This window comes from Nomascus leucogenys, chromosome 2 (genome assembly GCF_006542625.1).
Source record: "Nomascus leucogenys isolate Asia chromosome 2, Asia_NLE_v1, whole genome shotgun sequence".
Classification (NCBI taxonomy): Eukaryota; Metazoa; Chordata; class Mammalia; order Primates; family Hylobatidae; genus Nomascus; species Nomascus leucogenys.
In genome coordinates this window covers 46,945,252-46,961,560 of record NC_044382.1, presented here as the reverse complement: position 1 = coordinate 46,961,560, position 16,309 = coordinate 46,945,252, and the positions used below count along the sequence as shown (strand labels likewise).

The 16,309-nt window shown below is 37.5% G+C and overlaps 1 protein-coding gene across 3 annotated transcripts in view; it reads left to right on the top strand.

Annotated features, from left to right (window-relative positions):
- The window catches only part of HYDIN (HYDIN axonemal central pair apparatus protein), a 442,024-nt gene that overhangs the window by 159,711 nt on the left and 266,004 nt on the right, over nt 1-16,309 (top strand). For all 3 annotated transcript variants that reach the window (XM_030829570.1, XM_030829576.1, XM_030829580.1), the window contains 2 exons: nt 2,674-2,897; nt 11,367-11,434. In XM_030829570.1, coding sequence (XP_030685430.1) covers nt 2,674-2,897; nt 11,367-11,434 — 292 coding nt within the window. The remainder of the gene's footprint in view (nt 1-2,673; nt 2,898-11,366; nt 11,435-16,309) is intronic.

Sequence of the window (16,309 nt, the reverse complement as noted above, 5' to 3'; positions counted from 1 at the left end):
GTTTGATTATAAATTTTCTTCTCTCCAAGGAGCTAGACCTCAAGGAAAAGAGTATTATCAGTAATCAAAAGGCCTCTGAATTGTGTCCCAAAACTATTGCTGGTTTCTGTATTCGTAAGTAGGTGCTTATTTCTCAGGAGGAGAAGAATGATGTCATATTCTTAAAAATGGAGGAATTCTCACCATACAGAAAATATGGGCAAAACATTTCTGCTAACCAAAAAAACTAAAAGGCAATCCATGCATCTTCTGAAAGAGAAGAACAGGGTCCTCCAAGTTACCACTAATGCCTTCAATTTGCCTTCATGTTACCACTAGTACATATTAGTCTCTTCTTAAGCACAGGTAAAATTTAAACCCATTCTGTTTGGCACTGGGGATATAAATAGCAGTCACTGACTATGTGTGGTGGCTCATGGCTGTAATCCCAGTGCTTTGGGAGGCTGAGATGGAAGCATCACTTGCTCCCAGGAGTTCAAGACCAGCCTGGGCAATATAGTAAGACCCCATCTCTACAAAAAAAACCCCACAAAAATTAGTTGGATGTGGTGGCACATAGCTATAGTCCCAGCTACTCAGAAGGCAGAGGCAGGATGATCACTTGAGCCTAGGAATTCACGGGTACAGTGAGCTATGATGGCGTCACTGCACTCCAGCCTGGACAACAGAGCCAGACCCTGTCTCTTAAAAAACAAACAAACGAAAACATAACAACAGTCTCTGTCCTTTTTAAGCACTATTTGCCAAGCACTATTCTAAAAATTACATAAATTAATAAATTTAATTTTACAGCAATATGAGAAGTTAGTAGTACTTACATTTTACAGATGGGGAAACTGGAACACAGAGAAACTAAGTAGATTGTCCAAGGTTACAGAGCTAGTAAGTCAATGGCAAAGCTGAGATTTGAACCTAGGCAGTTTGGCTGCAGAGTCGCTGGCCATAATCACTTTTCTACATGGTCTCTTTAAATGGAATGAAGGGTGAAGCCTGATTCCTACTACCAGGGAGCTTAGAATGAGGGAGATGCGAAAGAAACATAAAAAGATGAATAAAATAGCAAGTAGCAATTATTTATGCTTCTATTTTGGTGCATTGTCCATCTTCTCTTGGCAGAAGAGGCTGTCTTCCTCTGCTCTGCCTCTGTAGCCGACTCTTTCTCTCCATCATATGTTCTGGATGGCCCTCTTCCCTGCAACCTGAGCCCCTGAACTCATCCTTCTCTGCATCCACTCAGACCCCATTCCCTTAGATATCAAGCTCTCTCCTCTTACAACAACAGGCAGCACTTTGGTGAGTGTTTCCTCTAGGCTGAGCACTGAATATGCATTAACTCATTTATTACAAATATGCTGTCTCCTCTACAGTACCTCCCAACAGCCTTGCCACTCCCATTCTCACCTTTCACCACTCATCTTCTCAAAACAGGAATCTAAAATAGTCAGCCACTGTTTCCTGTACACCCACTCAATTCCCTAAACATTTGTCCTCTAGATTCTGCAATCATGCCCCACTAGAATTACTCTCTTCCTCAAGGTCAGGGATGACAATAATCTCTAACTAAAAGTAATGAATCTATAACCTTTGCTCCGCACTTACTCTCCTGGCCTCTGTCTGCATCTGACTTCTTCCGGGAATCCTCCTCCCTCAGCTTCTGGGTTCCTGACACACCTCACATTTGCCTGCTAACCTTCTGAAAGTTTCTTTGAGATCTCTCATGCTCTTTGTCCTCCAAAGCCTTACGTGTAGGTTGACGGTGGTTCCTATATAAATCAGGAAAACATGCTGTTTACCCTCTAGGTGTAAGGACAGCATTGGCAAGGATCAGAGGTGGTGTCTTTGGAAGCCAGGATAGAACAACATGGCTGTAGTGAAGGTTCATGCACAAGAATTGTAGGGACAGTAGACTGAGGCCTGCCATGTAGGATGCCGAATGTCATGAGTGTGCATGAAGGAGCTCAGGCATGAGCTCTTTACATGCACACACTAAACCCAGTGTGCAACCACATATGGGCAATAACATGCTTCCAGAACACTAGAATATAGGAATACAACTTTTCTATAGTAAAACAGTTGCGTGCATAAGAATCTCAAAACAATCATCCATCCAGGAGAATTTGAGATGAAAATATCTCAATAGCATGAAATGTGATAGCACAACAGAGAACCCTTGTCATTTGGGATCCACAATGATGTCTCATTTACATTCTTCAAGCTACATTATAAACATAGGTTTAGGTAATTCTCACTCTGCTATTCTAACTTGCTTTTTATTTTTAAGTATGCTGCTTAACCTCAGCCTTCTCATGCATATAAGAGAAATACTTACTTTCCCTTGGTTACTTTATAGAGAGTAGCAAAAAAGGGAGTATTTTAAGGCTCTTCATCAGTATATGTGATTATGATCAGTCTTTATAGCACCAGCGTAATATATGTGACTAATTTCATTTTAAAGAGGAGACTAAAATATAAAATTACTTTCTGGCTTGGGAGTTCTATCTTCAAACACTCAAGGCATCAGACTGTTCATTTGTCCCTGAGTGTTCTTCTTTGGTTCTTTGGTTCTAATTCCTGCCTTTCCCTTTGTTGCTGTTAAATAGTACAGACACATGCTTATATGAAAATAGGTCAGAGGCCCATTGACCTTCACGTTCTTGCCTTTTATTGATATAGGCGATACTATACAACAAAGGCAGCATCGATGCTCTCTTCAACATGACCCCTCCAACTTCAGCTTTGGGGGCCTGCTTTGTTTTCAGTCCCAAGGAAGGCATCATTGAACCAAGTGGAGTCCAAGCTATCCAGATCTCCTTCAGCTCTACCATCCTGGGAAACTTTGAAGAAGAGTTCCTGGTCAATGTCAATGGGTCACCTGAGCCTGTGAAACTGACCATTAGGTAAGGTACATTTATAATGAATGTAGAAACTAACTGAAGTTTTAACCTATTGCCTTTTTAGCTTTATAAGTAGATCCTGTCTTAGATGTTCATAACTATCTTTGTTGATATGAACACATCAGCATAGTAGAGTGTGTTAAATTTCCATTAGTGTTTCCCTAGTGAACATGTATAAGTTATTATAATATAGATACAGATGCTGTTTGGAGATCTAGTTTTTCTACAAGTTATAATTTTATAAAATAAGGATTTAGACATTAAACTAGCTTCTAGTTACTCTCTATGTCTTAGGATGTTTAGAGAAAATAAGTTATTACAGTAACACCTGAATGAAATCATCTGGGCTAAGCTTTGGCCATTATCACAGTTTCTCTAAACTTTTGTCTTTTGTTCTTATTTTAAGGAAATTATTTACATGATCTCACTATCATGTCTCCAAGCATTGTAAACACATTGCTCTGACTCTATTTGGATTCCCACAGCAGCAGGTTGTTAATTACCATGGCAGTTTCTCTTATTCTGGTAACTGCTAGCAAGACCTCCCTCCATCTACAAGCTGAGGTCTCCCTTGGGGCAAGCCCTGGGGATAACATAGAAAAGAGATAGAGACATATGACCTGAAGGATCCAAGGAAAATGTACTGATCTCATGATATATACTATACATTCAGAATCTCAAGATTAGCTGAAAGATGATTGCTATTTATTCTCAAACTCTTCCACCTCAGTGTCCCTGTTATGCACTGAATTGTTTCCCGCAGAATTTATATGTTGAAGTCCTAATACCCAGTACCTCGGAATGTAACTCTTCTTGGACATAGGGCCTTTAAAGAGGTAATTAAGGCAAAACGAGGTCAGATGGGTGGGCTTTAATCCAATATGATTGGTGTCCTTATAAGGAGAGGACATTAGGACACAGACATACCATAGAAAAGGGCCATGTGAAAAAATAAGGAGAAGCTGAAGCGAGAGACCCTCAGAAAAAAAAAACCCTGCAATCACCAATCCTTCTGAGAGCAACAGAAATAAACTTCTGTTGTTTAAGCCACCCAGTCTAGGGTACTTTGTTATGGCAGCCCTAGCAAAGTCATACAACCCCCAGCAACTAAGGAGAGTGAATGTGTGTGCCTCAAGTGTTCTGTGGCATGGCCAAAGCAGCCTGTCACAATCATAATCTTTTTTATTTTTAAGTCTCAAGACTTATCTGAAACATTCACAAGACATTTACATTATCTTCCATATTACATGTGTGTTTGTTATAAGAGAAAAATGAGGGTTGTTTTCCAAATATTTGAATAACATTGACTCTTCACGAATATGCGCCATACTTATCCCAGCCCATGGTTGACATCCTTTGGGTATGTATACAATATGAGAAGGGTGGGAATACACTTTCATATTATATGAACTTCAGCCCACTTCCTACCTTCATAACATCTCATCTCTCATGACAAGCAGTGAAGGGTGGTTATCTGAAGAAGTAGGAAGAACAAACTTGTGAATATAACCTTGTCTCCAATTCACGGATCCTCTGGTCCCATGAGGGCCTTTGATAAGATCCAGCAGATCAACTCTTGGAAGCTTTCTGACTATTGGGCATCAGTAAGTATTGGTCTGAATCATAAGTACCCTTGACAACATCCAGTATCATAAGCAAGCCTTCATACATAAGCAGCAAAGATAAAACCTTTAAGCTCTGATCTAAAAAAGTTTAAGATAGAAGGAATAATGGCCCTATCTGTAGGAAGGAAAGTATAGGATATTAAAGGAGCAGTTTTACTTTTCGGGTAGATGAAAGAAAGGGAAAGTGCTAGCCAAGGAAGGCTAACTGCCCCTCAAGTTTAATAAGAAAGCCCAACCCAATTTCACCTGGCCATTCCCCATTTTAAGTTCAGGCCTAATAATTAATAATGTGTCTTACCATCAACATACACAGCTACCCTTTTTAGGAATAAATATGTATTTTGGATATTTGTTTAATAAACTCTTATTGAGTACCTCCTTCAAGCAAGGTTGTATATTAGGTGCAAGAACTCATGTATTTGGGTTTGTTAGACATTCCTGATGCATGAATACTACTGCCCTCACTTTTGACTCTGAATTATTTATCCAAATTCAGGATTGCCCATTCTCTAAACTATTCCCTAAACAAGCTTACAAATACAGTAAAAGAAATAACAAGGGAATTTAAAAGGATATAAAATATCCATTTAACACAAAGAAAGGCAATAATGGAGGAATAGAGGAACAGAAAAGACATGAGACATATAGAAAATAAGTAGCATGAGTCCTGCCCTATCAACAATTACATTAAATGTCAATGTATTAAATACTTCAATTAAAAGTTAGAGAATGGCAGAATGGATTAGAACAAAACAAACCCCCCAAAAATGATCTATCTATATGCTTTTTACAAGATGCCACACTTTAGATTTGAAGATATGAATAGGTTGAAACCAAAAGGATAGAAATATATATACCATGCAAACAGTACCAAAAGAAAGCTGGAGAGGCTATGTTATACCAGACAAAATAGACTTTAAAACAAAAATTGTTACTCAAGACAAAAAAGGGCATTTTACAATGATAAGTTAGTGAATTCATCAAAAAGATATGGCAATTATAAACACACATCTAATAACAGAGCACCAAAATATGTGAAGCGCAGACAGAGAGAATTGAAGGGAGAAATAGACAATTCAGCAAAATAGTAGGGGATGTCAATACCCCACTTTCAATAATAAAAAAACTAAGCAGAAGATCATAAAGGAAATAGAAGAGTTGAACACTATAAACCACCTAGACCTAACAGACATCTACAGCACACTCTACCCAACAGGAATAAAAGAAAGGACATTACTACCAACCTTACAGAAATTAAAAGGATTAGTGGATACTGCTATGAACAATTGTATGCCAAAGATTAGATAATGTAGATGACATGAACAAATTCCTAGAAAGACACGAACTACCAAAACTGACTCAAGAAGAAATAGAATATCTGAACAGACCTGTAATACATTCCAACCAAAAAACAAACAAACAAAAAACAAGATCAAGTGGCTTCACTGGTAAATTCTACTGAATGTTTAATGAAGAATTGTCACAAATCTTTTACAAACTCTTCCAAAAAATGAGAAGGTGGGAACACTTTTCAACTCATTTTATGAGGCCAGTATTACCCTGATACCAAAACCAAACAAAAACATTATAAGAAAAGAAAGCTAAAAACCCATAACCTTTATAGATTTAGACCCAAAAATCTTTGACAAAATACTAGCAAACCAAATCCAGCAACATGTGGAAAGGATTATACCCCATGACCAAGTGGGATTTATCCTAGGAATGAAAGGTTGGCTTAACATGTGAAAATCAATCAATGTAATACAACATATTAATAGAATAAAGGATAAAAAGCACACGATTATTTCAGTAAACAGAGAAAAAGCATTTGCCAAAATTTAGCACCCTTTTATGATTAAAAAAAAAAGTAACAAACTAGGAGTGGAAGGGAACTGCCTCTACATGGATCAAAGACTGAAATGTAAGGGCTGAAACTATAAAACTGTTAGAAGACAACATAAGGATAGGCCTGGCGTGGTGGCTCATGCCTGTAATCTCAGCACTTTGGGAGGCTGAGGCAGGCAGATTACCTGAGGCCAGGAGTTCAAGACCAGCCTGGCCAACATGGTGAAACCCTGTCTCTACTAAAAATACAAAAAAATTAGCTGGGCATGGTGGTGCATACCTGTAATCCCAGCTACTTGGGAGGCTGAGGCAGGAGAATCACTTGAACCCAGGAGGCAGAAATTGCAGTGAGCGGAGATTGTGCCACTGCACTCCAGCCTGGGTGACAGAGTGAGACTCTGTCTCAAAAACAAAATAAAAAAACATGGGGATAAATATCCATATCCAAAAACCAAATAAGCAATAGTTTTCAGATAATCAGCATCTAAGCACAAGCAACCAAAGAAAAAATAAATAAATTAGACTTCATCAGAATGTAAAAAAGTTTGTGCTTCAAAGGGGATACTATCAAGAAAGTGAAAATACAACCTTCACAATGGGAGAAAGTATTTACAACTCATAGCTGATAAGGGTCAATAAATTATTGGACAATTATAACTCAATAAATAACTCAGTTTAAAAATGGACAAAGCGTTTAAGCAGACATTTCTCAAAGAAGATTTACAAAAGGCCAATAACACATGAAAAGACTGTCAACATCATTAATCCTCAGGGAGAAGTAAATCAAAACCCCACAATGAGATACTACTTCACACCCACTTGGATGACTATAATCTTAAAATAGAAAATAGAGTAGTTTCCCTTTATCTGCATTTTTAGGCCCCAAAGCGCAAAAGTAAAATTAGGGTTACTCAAACACAAGCACTGCAATACTGTGGCAGTTGATCTGATAACCAAGACAGCTACTAAGTGACTAAAGAGGGGGTAGCATATGCAGCATGGATACACTGGACAAAAGGGTGACTCTTGACCCCGGCTGGACAGAGAGTAGATGACACAAGACTTCATCACACTACTCAAAATGACAGGCACTTAACAATGTATGACTGATTTATTTCTGGAAATTTTTTATTTAATATTTTTGGACCATGTTGACCATAAGTAACTGAAACAACAGGAAATCAAAACTACAGATAAGGAACTACTGTAAGTATTGGTGAAAAGGTGGAGGAATGAGAACTCCCATACACTGATAATTAGGAATGTAAGACATGGCAGCCACTTTAGAAAATGGTTTATCAGCACCTCAAACAGGTAAACACTGAGTTACCATATGACCAGCAATTCCACTCCTAGGTATATACCCAAGAGGAATGAAAGCATATATCCACACAAAAACTTGTACGTGAATGTTTATAACAGTATCATTCATAGTAGCCAAAGATAAATGAAATGTGGTATATCTATACAATGGAATGCTATTTGACCATAAAAAGGAATGAAAAAAAAAAATGAAGCACTGATAGATGCTACAACATGGTAGCATGAATGAACCTTGCTACCACGGTCTTTTGTGACTAGCTTCTTTCACTTGTCATAATGTTTTCAAGGTTCAGCCATAATGACACCATTATAAACCTTGAAAATAAGGTTCATCCATTATGAACCTTGAAAACATTACGAAAGAAGCCGGTCACAAAAGACAACACATTACATGATTCCATTTATATGAAATGGTTAAAGTAGGCAAATCTATATAGATCTGAGGTAGATTAGTGGTTGCTTAGGGCTGGAGGGTACAGGATAGTGGGTGACAGCTAAAGGGCATGAGGTTTCTTTTTGAGGTGATGAAAACGTTCTCAAATTGACTGTAGTGATGGTTGCATACATTTGTGAATATACAAAAAACATTGATTTGTACACCTTAAATGTGTGAATTGTATGATGTGTGAATTATATCTCAATGAAGCTGTCATTTAAAAAAAAAATTCCAGGAGCCTGTAATAGTGAATAATACTTCCGTAATTTCCTGGGTGAATTTTTTAAATCTCTGATCTCTTCTCCTAAAGATCCCAGAGTAGTCATGGATGTCACTTGCAATGTCTAAATAGGTTAAGGTGTACTTGGGTTTTCCACTGGGAATAATAGGATTTAGGGATCTCCCAGGAATCTGCTCACAAGTGAACTTGGACTAGTTAGTACTCCACCTGCTCTGTGGAGGGTAAGCCTCTTGTTCTATCTTCTGGACATTTCCATTTACCAAAATTCACATGCCACTTCTTGATTTTGGATGTTCATTTCTAGTTTCTTTCAACAAAACCTGACTATGGAAAGAATCTTTATGGGGATTTATCACCAAACTCATGATTAATTGCTAAGAGAAATAGACTTACATAAATTTCTTCCTCAGTTCACTTCCTTTAAAGCTCAGTGTTTCATTTGTCCAATAATGTTGCATTGTTAGAGGTTTGTAGCATTTCAAACCACTAACAATAATTTTGAAAACCTGCTAAAAATCTAGTGTCATGAATAAATATCTATTCATAAAGGGTAAAAATGCATGTATAATACATCAGCTGTTCTCAGCTCCACACATTAACACTGACTTGACTTGTTATTTTACTTTGTCAGAAATATTTTCTCTGGCCCTGTAGCCCAGGAAATGTCTATAAAGTTAATATCGTAGGTTCTGGAATTTTGTTTCTTACTTTTTTATTGCCAGGTACTCATTTCTCAATACTGCATAAGCTAGTATTTTAGCTAGTATACCTTGAAAGATCATAACAAATATTATACTTTCACTCTTTCTATTTACTCTTCCAGTTATATAACACAATATTTTCAGTGGTTGGATAAACAACACTGTAAAATTAGTGTGATTTTTTAAATTACCCACAAGCAATTTTCTTCCCTCCTGTTTTTATGTACGTGATTTTATAAAGTTTGAACCATAGCACAGATACATTTTGTATTCAACTTGTCTCACTTACATGTTGTAATAACTGAATCATTCTCTCTTGTCTTTCAAATTATAGTTTTAACAGACCCCTGCATTGATTTACGGCACAACTTTGGCAGAGATTGTCCTAACATTCTGAATCCCTGTGAAAATTAGTGTGACCATATCTAAGTCCAGATGGGATGGTTCAGCCACAATTCCCTCAGTTATATGTGTCTTTGAACAAATGTCATGTATCTCTGGTTGTTTAAACTTCTGCATTGATTAAATGTCTGCTTTGTGTAAATTTTTTAAACTTCTTTCCTACTTTCTGTAGCATCTTGTGCATGTCAGACACTTTTGATCTATTTGTTACTTTGGTCCCTAAAAGCTTCTTTTCAAGTGAAGCATATAGCCTGTTGGCCTGTTTGTTGACTTCATTCTCAACTGGATCCTAATTCCTGGCTGAGTCCCAACCACTCCCTTTAAAATCACTTCAGGTCATTAGCATGAGATATAATAAATGCTCATGAGAAAGTTAGACCTGAAACTTGTTGCAGTGAGTCTTTGCTGTGGCCATTCCTCCCAGGCTTACAACAACCTCTCATCACATTATAGTAAGAGCTGAAGCAACTGGAAGTATCACTAAGGCACCAACATATTCTGCATGGTATGACACACACAACATCTGGAGCTTGGTGAATTAGAAGATTCTTTCTTAGTGTGTTTTCTGGTATCCGTCTGTCTATAACATTTAAAAGGTTTGCCACACAGATGGAATACTTTTCAGTTCTTACTTTTGGCCTACAGATAAAGACATGGATCATGGAGAAAAATATTATTGCTCTGAAGGTAAACAAGATAACTGAATAGATTAGTTTTCTTTTGCTGTTGTAACAAATTATCACAAATTTAGTAGCTTCAAACAACACATATTTAATATTTTACAGTTTTATAGACTTAATGCAGGTCTAGCTGGGCTAAAATCATTGTTGGCAGGGCTGTGTTTCCTTCTGAAGGCTCTAGAGGGGAACCCATTTCCTAACCTTTTCTGACTTTCTGAGGCTGCTCACATTCCTGGATTCCTTCTTCTGTGTTCAAAGTTTCCTTCTGTGTTCAAAGCCAGGTCGAGTTCTCAGATTGCAGCACTCTGACCTCCTCTTCTGTCTCTTTCCTCTATTTTTAAAATCACCCTTGTGATTACAATGGGCCTACTAGGATAAGACAGGATAATCTCCTCATCTTAAATTCAGTTAATTAGCAACCCTAATTCCATCTGCTATCTTAATTCCTCTTTGTCATGTAACCTAATATATTCATAGGTTCTGGGAATTAGGACATGGATATCTCTGGGAGCCATTATTCTATCTACAATACCTTCTAAGCTAGAAGTCATAGAATCTCTCTATTATTTATTTTAAGCTACAGCACCTCTCCAAGATCATGAAGCCTTACACTGAGAGAGAAATAGACCAACATTTAGAGTAAAGAGTCATTCAGTGTCACCTAGTCCAGTCCTCTCTTTTATACATGAGGAAGAGAAACAGAAGCTGATAGAGATAAAGTGGCTGGCCAACATCACAGTGAGTGAATGTCACAGTGGTAGGAATGTCACAGTGGTAGGAGTGGAATTGGAACAGTTTATATGAAAGCATGGACAGGGATTACTAGTATCAATGATAGTCTTTGATGTGTATTACATGATTAGGCCTATAATTTTTATTTCTTGACACATTAATAACTTTACATGATATGTGTCTCATTCAAAATAACAACATTTTGTGCCCTTGTTTGGTGATCCGTCTGCTCTGCCTCTCACCTATTCACTGGTAGAAATAAGATAATAACCACAGCATTGTTTGTCAAAACCCATGGTTTGAATCATGAAAAAGAATTTTAAGAACCACTGTGATAGACCATCATGTCATCATTTCTTTAAATCCTGGATACTATAATTGACATAATGTCAAGGTATGGTTTTGTACTTATCCTTGCCCCACTTCCTGATTGTGACTCTGATTCACTGGATTCTCTCCCTCTCCCCCCTTGTATTCGTCCTTCCAGAGGCTGTGTCATTGGACCTACCTTCCATTTTAATGTTCCGGCTCTGCACTTTGGTGATGTTTCCTTTGGTGAGTAATTTTCCATTTTAAATTAGAAATTGAATAGGATTCCTTTTCTCTACGTGTGAGGAGGAAGGTTTACAAAGAACCTCCCTTCCACAGCACTGGAATACGAAGTCCAGCACAAGGACATTCAGAACATGTGCCCTATATCTGATTGCCCTGCATAAGAAAACAGAGTCCACATAACCATCCCAAGTCAGTTACTGCCAAGAAATCTTATACTGATTCATTGTTTGGAATCTACTGTATAGTTCAGCTCTGAAATGTTAATGTAAATGCTATATACCAGTGGTAAGCCCATTATTGAGCTCCAAGAATATCTAAAACTCTTTTATCTAGAAGTCAGACCCTTAAAAAACATCACGGCCCCTAATATAGTACATTTCAATAGAATATGGTAAAGGAGAAGCCTGTCCCCAAGATGCCACTGATTTCCTCAAAATGCTCTTCTGCTTTGAAGTATCTACAGTTTCCAGCGAGTACCAATGACCATAAATATATCACAGACACAGGGCTTTTAAAGTGCAGGTATTGATTTTTATAAATGGGGCTGCTTCTAACATGAATAACTTCATTTAATGTGCTCCAAGTTGAGTAGTAGAGGTCACTAGTGATTTCTAGTTACAATTTTAACAGTGGTGGCAGCAGAAGCCAGATTGTGATAAGATAAAAAAAAATTGGTAAAGATACTCAAAGTAATATTTATTTGGCAGAGTGTAGTCACTCTCTTAAATATACCTATGAGACAGACTTTGTTTATAAGAAATTATCCTCACTGTCTAAAGAGTTTTATGGTAGCTCTGTAATTTAAAAATAAATACATTTATTTTGAACATTTGATATGTTCCTTTTGCATGATCCTTAGATGCAGCATGAGTTGTACATCCTAGATGCGGCTGTTCAATCTCCATCCATTACCTACCCTTATTCTACACAGCTTGGCAACTATGCCTCTCCCACACTGGCATAAGACTAGACATTTATACATGAAGTGGATGAGCCAAAGGATTTATGGATTGCTGGACGCCAGGTGTAGCTGAGAGTAGGAGTATTGTATTGATAACAAGGAACTAAGTACAAGTCAGCATCATAAATTGTGAGACTCCTCCATGACCTACCTGTCTCCTCCACTTGAGCACCCCAAACACTGACAGTCAGGCATAAAACTTATATATTGACAAGTAACTAACGTTGAGAAATTCATCCAGAATGTAGCACTGAAAGCAAAAGAGTTAAACTATATGAAAGGGAAATAAAGGGACATGGAAAATAGGATTTAAAAGTTCTAACTAACTAACTAACTTGTATCTAATAGATACAAGTTCTAAGTTTACAAGTTTAAAAGTTCTAACTTGTATCTAATAGATACAAGTTCTAAGTTTACGAGTTTAAAAGTTCTAACTTGTATCTAATAGAAATTCTAGATGGAGAAAGAATGAAAATGGCCAAAGAGCAATATTTGAAGAGATGGTGGCTGAGAATTTCTAAACTGAAGAAAAACATTTGTCCTTATAGTGTGCAGCTGGATGCTCCTTCAATTCTGTGGCTCCATCATAGGTAGCATGTAGCTTCTATGTCTTGGTCAAGATTTCTGCCCTAACTTAAGCCATCATACTCACATTCCAGCCAGCAGAAAGGAGGAAGAGACAGGGAAAGGGTACACCCCTTCCTTTTAAGGACGCTTCCTAGAAGTTGTACACACCATATATGGTTATATCCCAATGGTGAGTACTTAGTTGTGTGGCCACAACCAAGCTGCACATAAGGCTAGGAGATACAGCCTCATTCTGGTTGGACACATTCACAGCCAAAACTTAGGGATTTCGTTACTTCCAGAAGAAGGAAAAGGATAGTGGGAGATAACCAGCAATTTTGCTGTAACTTAGCAAATCTGGGCAACATCAATTAAGAATCAGCCAGGCGGCCAGGCACAGTGGCTCACGCCTGTAATCTCAGCACTTTGGGAGGCCGAGGCAGGCGGATCACGAGGTCAGGAGATCGAGACCATCCTGGCTAACACGGTGAAACCCCGTCTCTACTAAAAATACAAAAAATTAGCCGGGCGAGGTGGCGGGCGCTTGTAATCCCAGCTACGCGGGAGGCTGAGCAGGAGAATGGCGTGAACCCCAGGGGGCGGAGCCTGCAGTGAGCCGAGATCACGCCACTGCACTCCAGCCTGGGCGACAGTGAGACTCCGTCTCAAAAAAAAAAAGAATCAGCCAGGCATAGTGGCTCACATCTATAATCCTGGCACTTTGGGAGGGTGAGGCGGGAGGATTGCTTGAGCCCAGGAGTTCAAGACCCCAGGCAACGTAGCAAGACCCCATCTCTACAAAAAAATAAAACAATCAGCTGAATGTAGTGGTACGTACCTGTGGCCCCAGCTACCTAAGAGGCTGAAGCAGGAGGATCTCTTGAGCCCAGGAGTTGGAGGCTGCAGTGAGCTGTGATTGCACCACTGCACTCTAGCCTAAGCAAAAGAACAAGACCCTGTCTCTGTAAAACAAATAAACAACAACAAAAAAACCCTCATAACTCTCATTAGGAACCAGGAAAGAAATACAAGTGCAGATATTTAAGGCAGTAAAAACAGATAAGAGAATGCTATATACAACTTCTTTAAAAAATAGGAGAAATGGATGAGTTGGGGGGAAATATATGTTATTAAAATTACCACAAGGAGTAGAAAACCTGAATAAAAAAAAATCATAGAATATACTGAAAAAGAAGTCAAATATCTATCCCTGAAGAAAAGACACTAGGTCAAACAGCTTTACAAGTGAGTTCTACCAAATAGTGAAGAATGGATGTATCTCACATCACAGAAAAATGTAGAAAGCTATTAACTCATTTTAGGAGACAAATATATTCACAGTAAAACAACACAAGAAAAGAAAAATATAGACCCATCTCTCTTATGAACATTGATTTTAAAGCATTAGCAAATCACATGCATAGAGATGCATTTTTAAAATTACATCATGACCAAGTAGAATTTATCCCAGAAATCCAAAAATAGTTTAATAACAGGAAATCCATTCATGTAATTTACCACAATTTATATCATCTCAGTTCATGCTGAGAAAAATATTCCACAGAATCCAAGAGTCATTCATAATTAAAAATAAAAATTCTTAGAAAACTAAGAGTAGGAGGGAAATTCCTTAATATGATGAATGAAAAATAGAAAAAACCTATAGTGGGAAAATGTATTTAATGGGGACCTTTATTCATTTAGTAACATACATTTAGTAATATTAGTTTAGCTATGTTCTAGACACTCTTCTGGGGACTGAGATATTACAATTTAATATTGAAAGCATTCTGATTCATTTTCAGAGACAAAAAAACAAGAAGCAAAAAACTATTCTCAAGCTATCATATAACATTGTCCTGGAGGTCTAAGCCATTGTGATAAGAAAATAAAAGGAAATAAAAGATAAGTAGTTGAAAAGAAAAAAACAAAACTATCATGGTTTATAGAATGTATTATTCTCTGCCTAGAAAAACTGTGGTAATTAACTGACAAGCCATTAGAACTAATAAGAGTTTAGCAAGATATTCAAGCAAAATATTATTAAAAAGTAGATTTTTAAATACATCAGCAATGATTAACTAGAAAATATAATAGAAAAATATTATAAAACTATATAATAACCTAACAATAAATGTGCAGACACTACAGGAAGAAGATAATTGGTTAATTCCCTGGGGAAAAATTCACAGAAAGAGCCAATAAATTTTTGAAATAAAGACCAGTGACTGTGGACTTTATCAGATATTATAATGTACTTTAAAGCATAGGCAAACAGACTAATAGAAACAAAGCCATGACTACAGGGGAATTTACACATGCTCAATGTGAAATTTCAGATCAGTGGAGGCATGGGCTGCTTCAGAAAAGGCAAAGAAACAATTGGTTATCCATTGGAAATAATAGAAAAGTTAGACTTTTACCTCACATCTTTCACAGAAAAAAATCTCAGATCTATTAAACAGCTAACCATGAAAAACAAACTTTTTAAAATATCAGGAGAAAATATAGGTGGTTATGTTTATATGCTAGCAAGTGTGAAGGTCTTAAACAAGATGCCCAATGCAAAAGCCATAAAGAAAAAGGTTAGTAAGTGTGGCTCCCTAACATTAAGCAAATTTCCAAACAAAAAGATTTCATGAACACAGTAAAAAGACAATGCTTGCAACATAAATAATAGGCAAAGTATTAAAATCAGAATACATGAACCTTCAGAATACGTGAAACTAACTCCTGCTAATCCATGAGGAAAAGTGAAATTATGCAATAGAAAAATTGGCAAAATAGATGAATAGACATGTATTAATTGGTAAGTGTATAAACAGAATAGAAGGTCTATGAAAGACATATTAAAAGATGCTTAATCTCAATCATCTTAGATATTTTTTGTGAAGAAAATTTAAGTATTTTTTTATAAACCAACTAGTATTTCTCATGTGTTCCCACACTACCAAGCAAGCATGGCAGGAGTTGGGGGGCATTGAGACACTGGCCTGTGGGTGCCTCATCTAGCTAACCACTTACCCGTGGCGCCCATTTCCAGTGAGGTATTGCGGGAACACTGATGGCTTGTCCTTTCGGCTCCAGCAGAGCCAACACTGACTTGGCTTCCACTGAGTCCATTCCCCCTAGAGCTAGACCTGTGCTTCCCCCATGAAGCTACTGAGCACACTGAGATGTGCTGTAAGTGTAAAATACTATTGATTACACGTTGAAATGATATTTCTGACATGTTGGGTTAAATACACTATGTTGTTAAAATTAATGTCACCTATTTGTGTTTTGCATTGTATTTCCATTGGACAGTGTTAAGCGAATCTCTCTTCTGCCTTCATAGCCATTGAGGT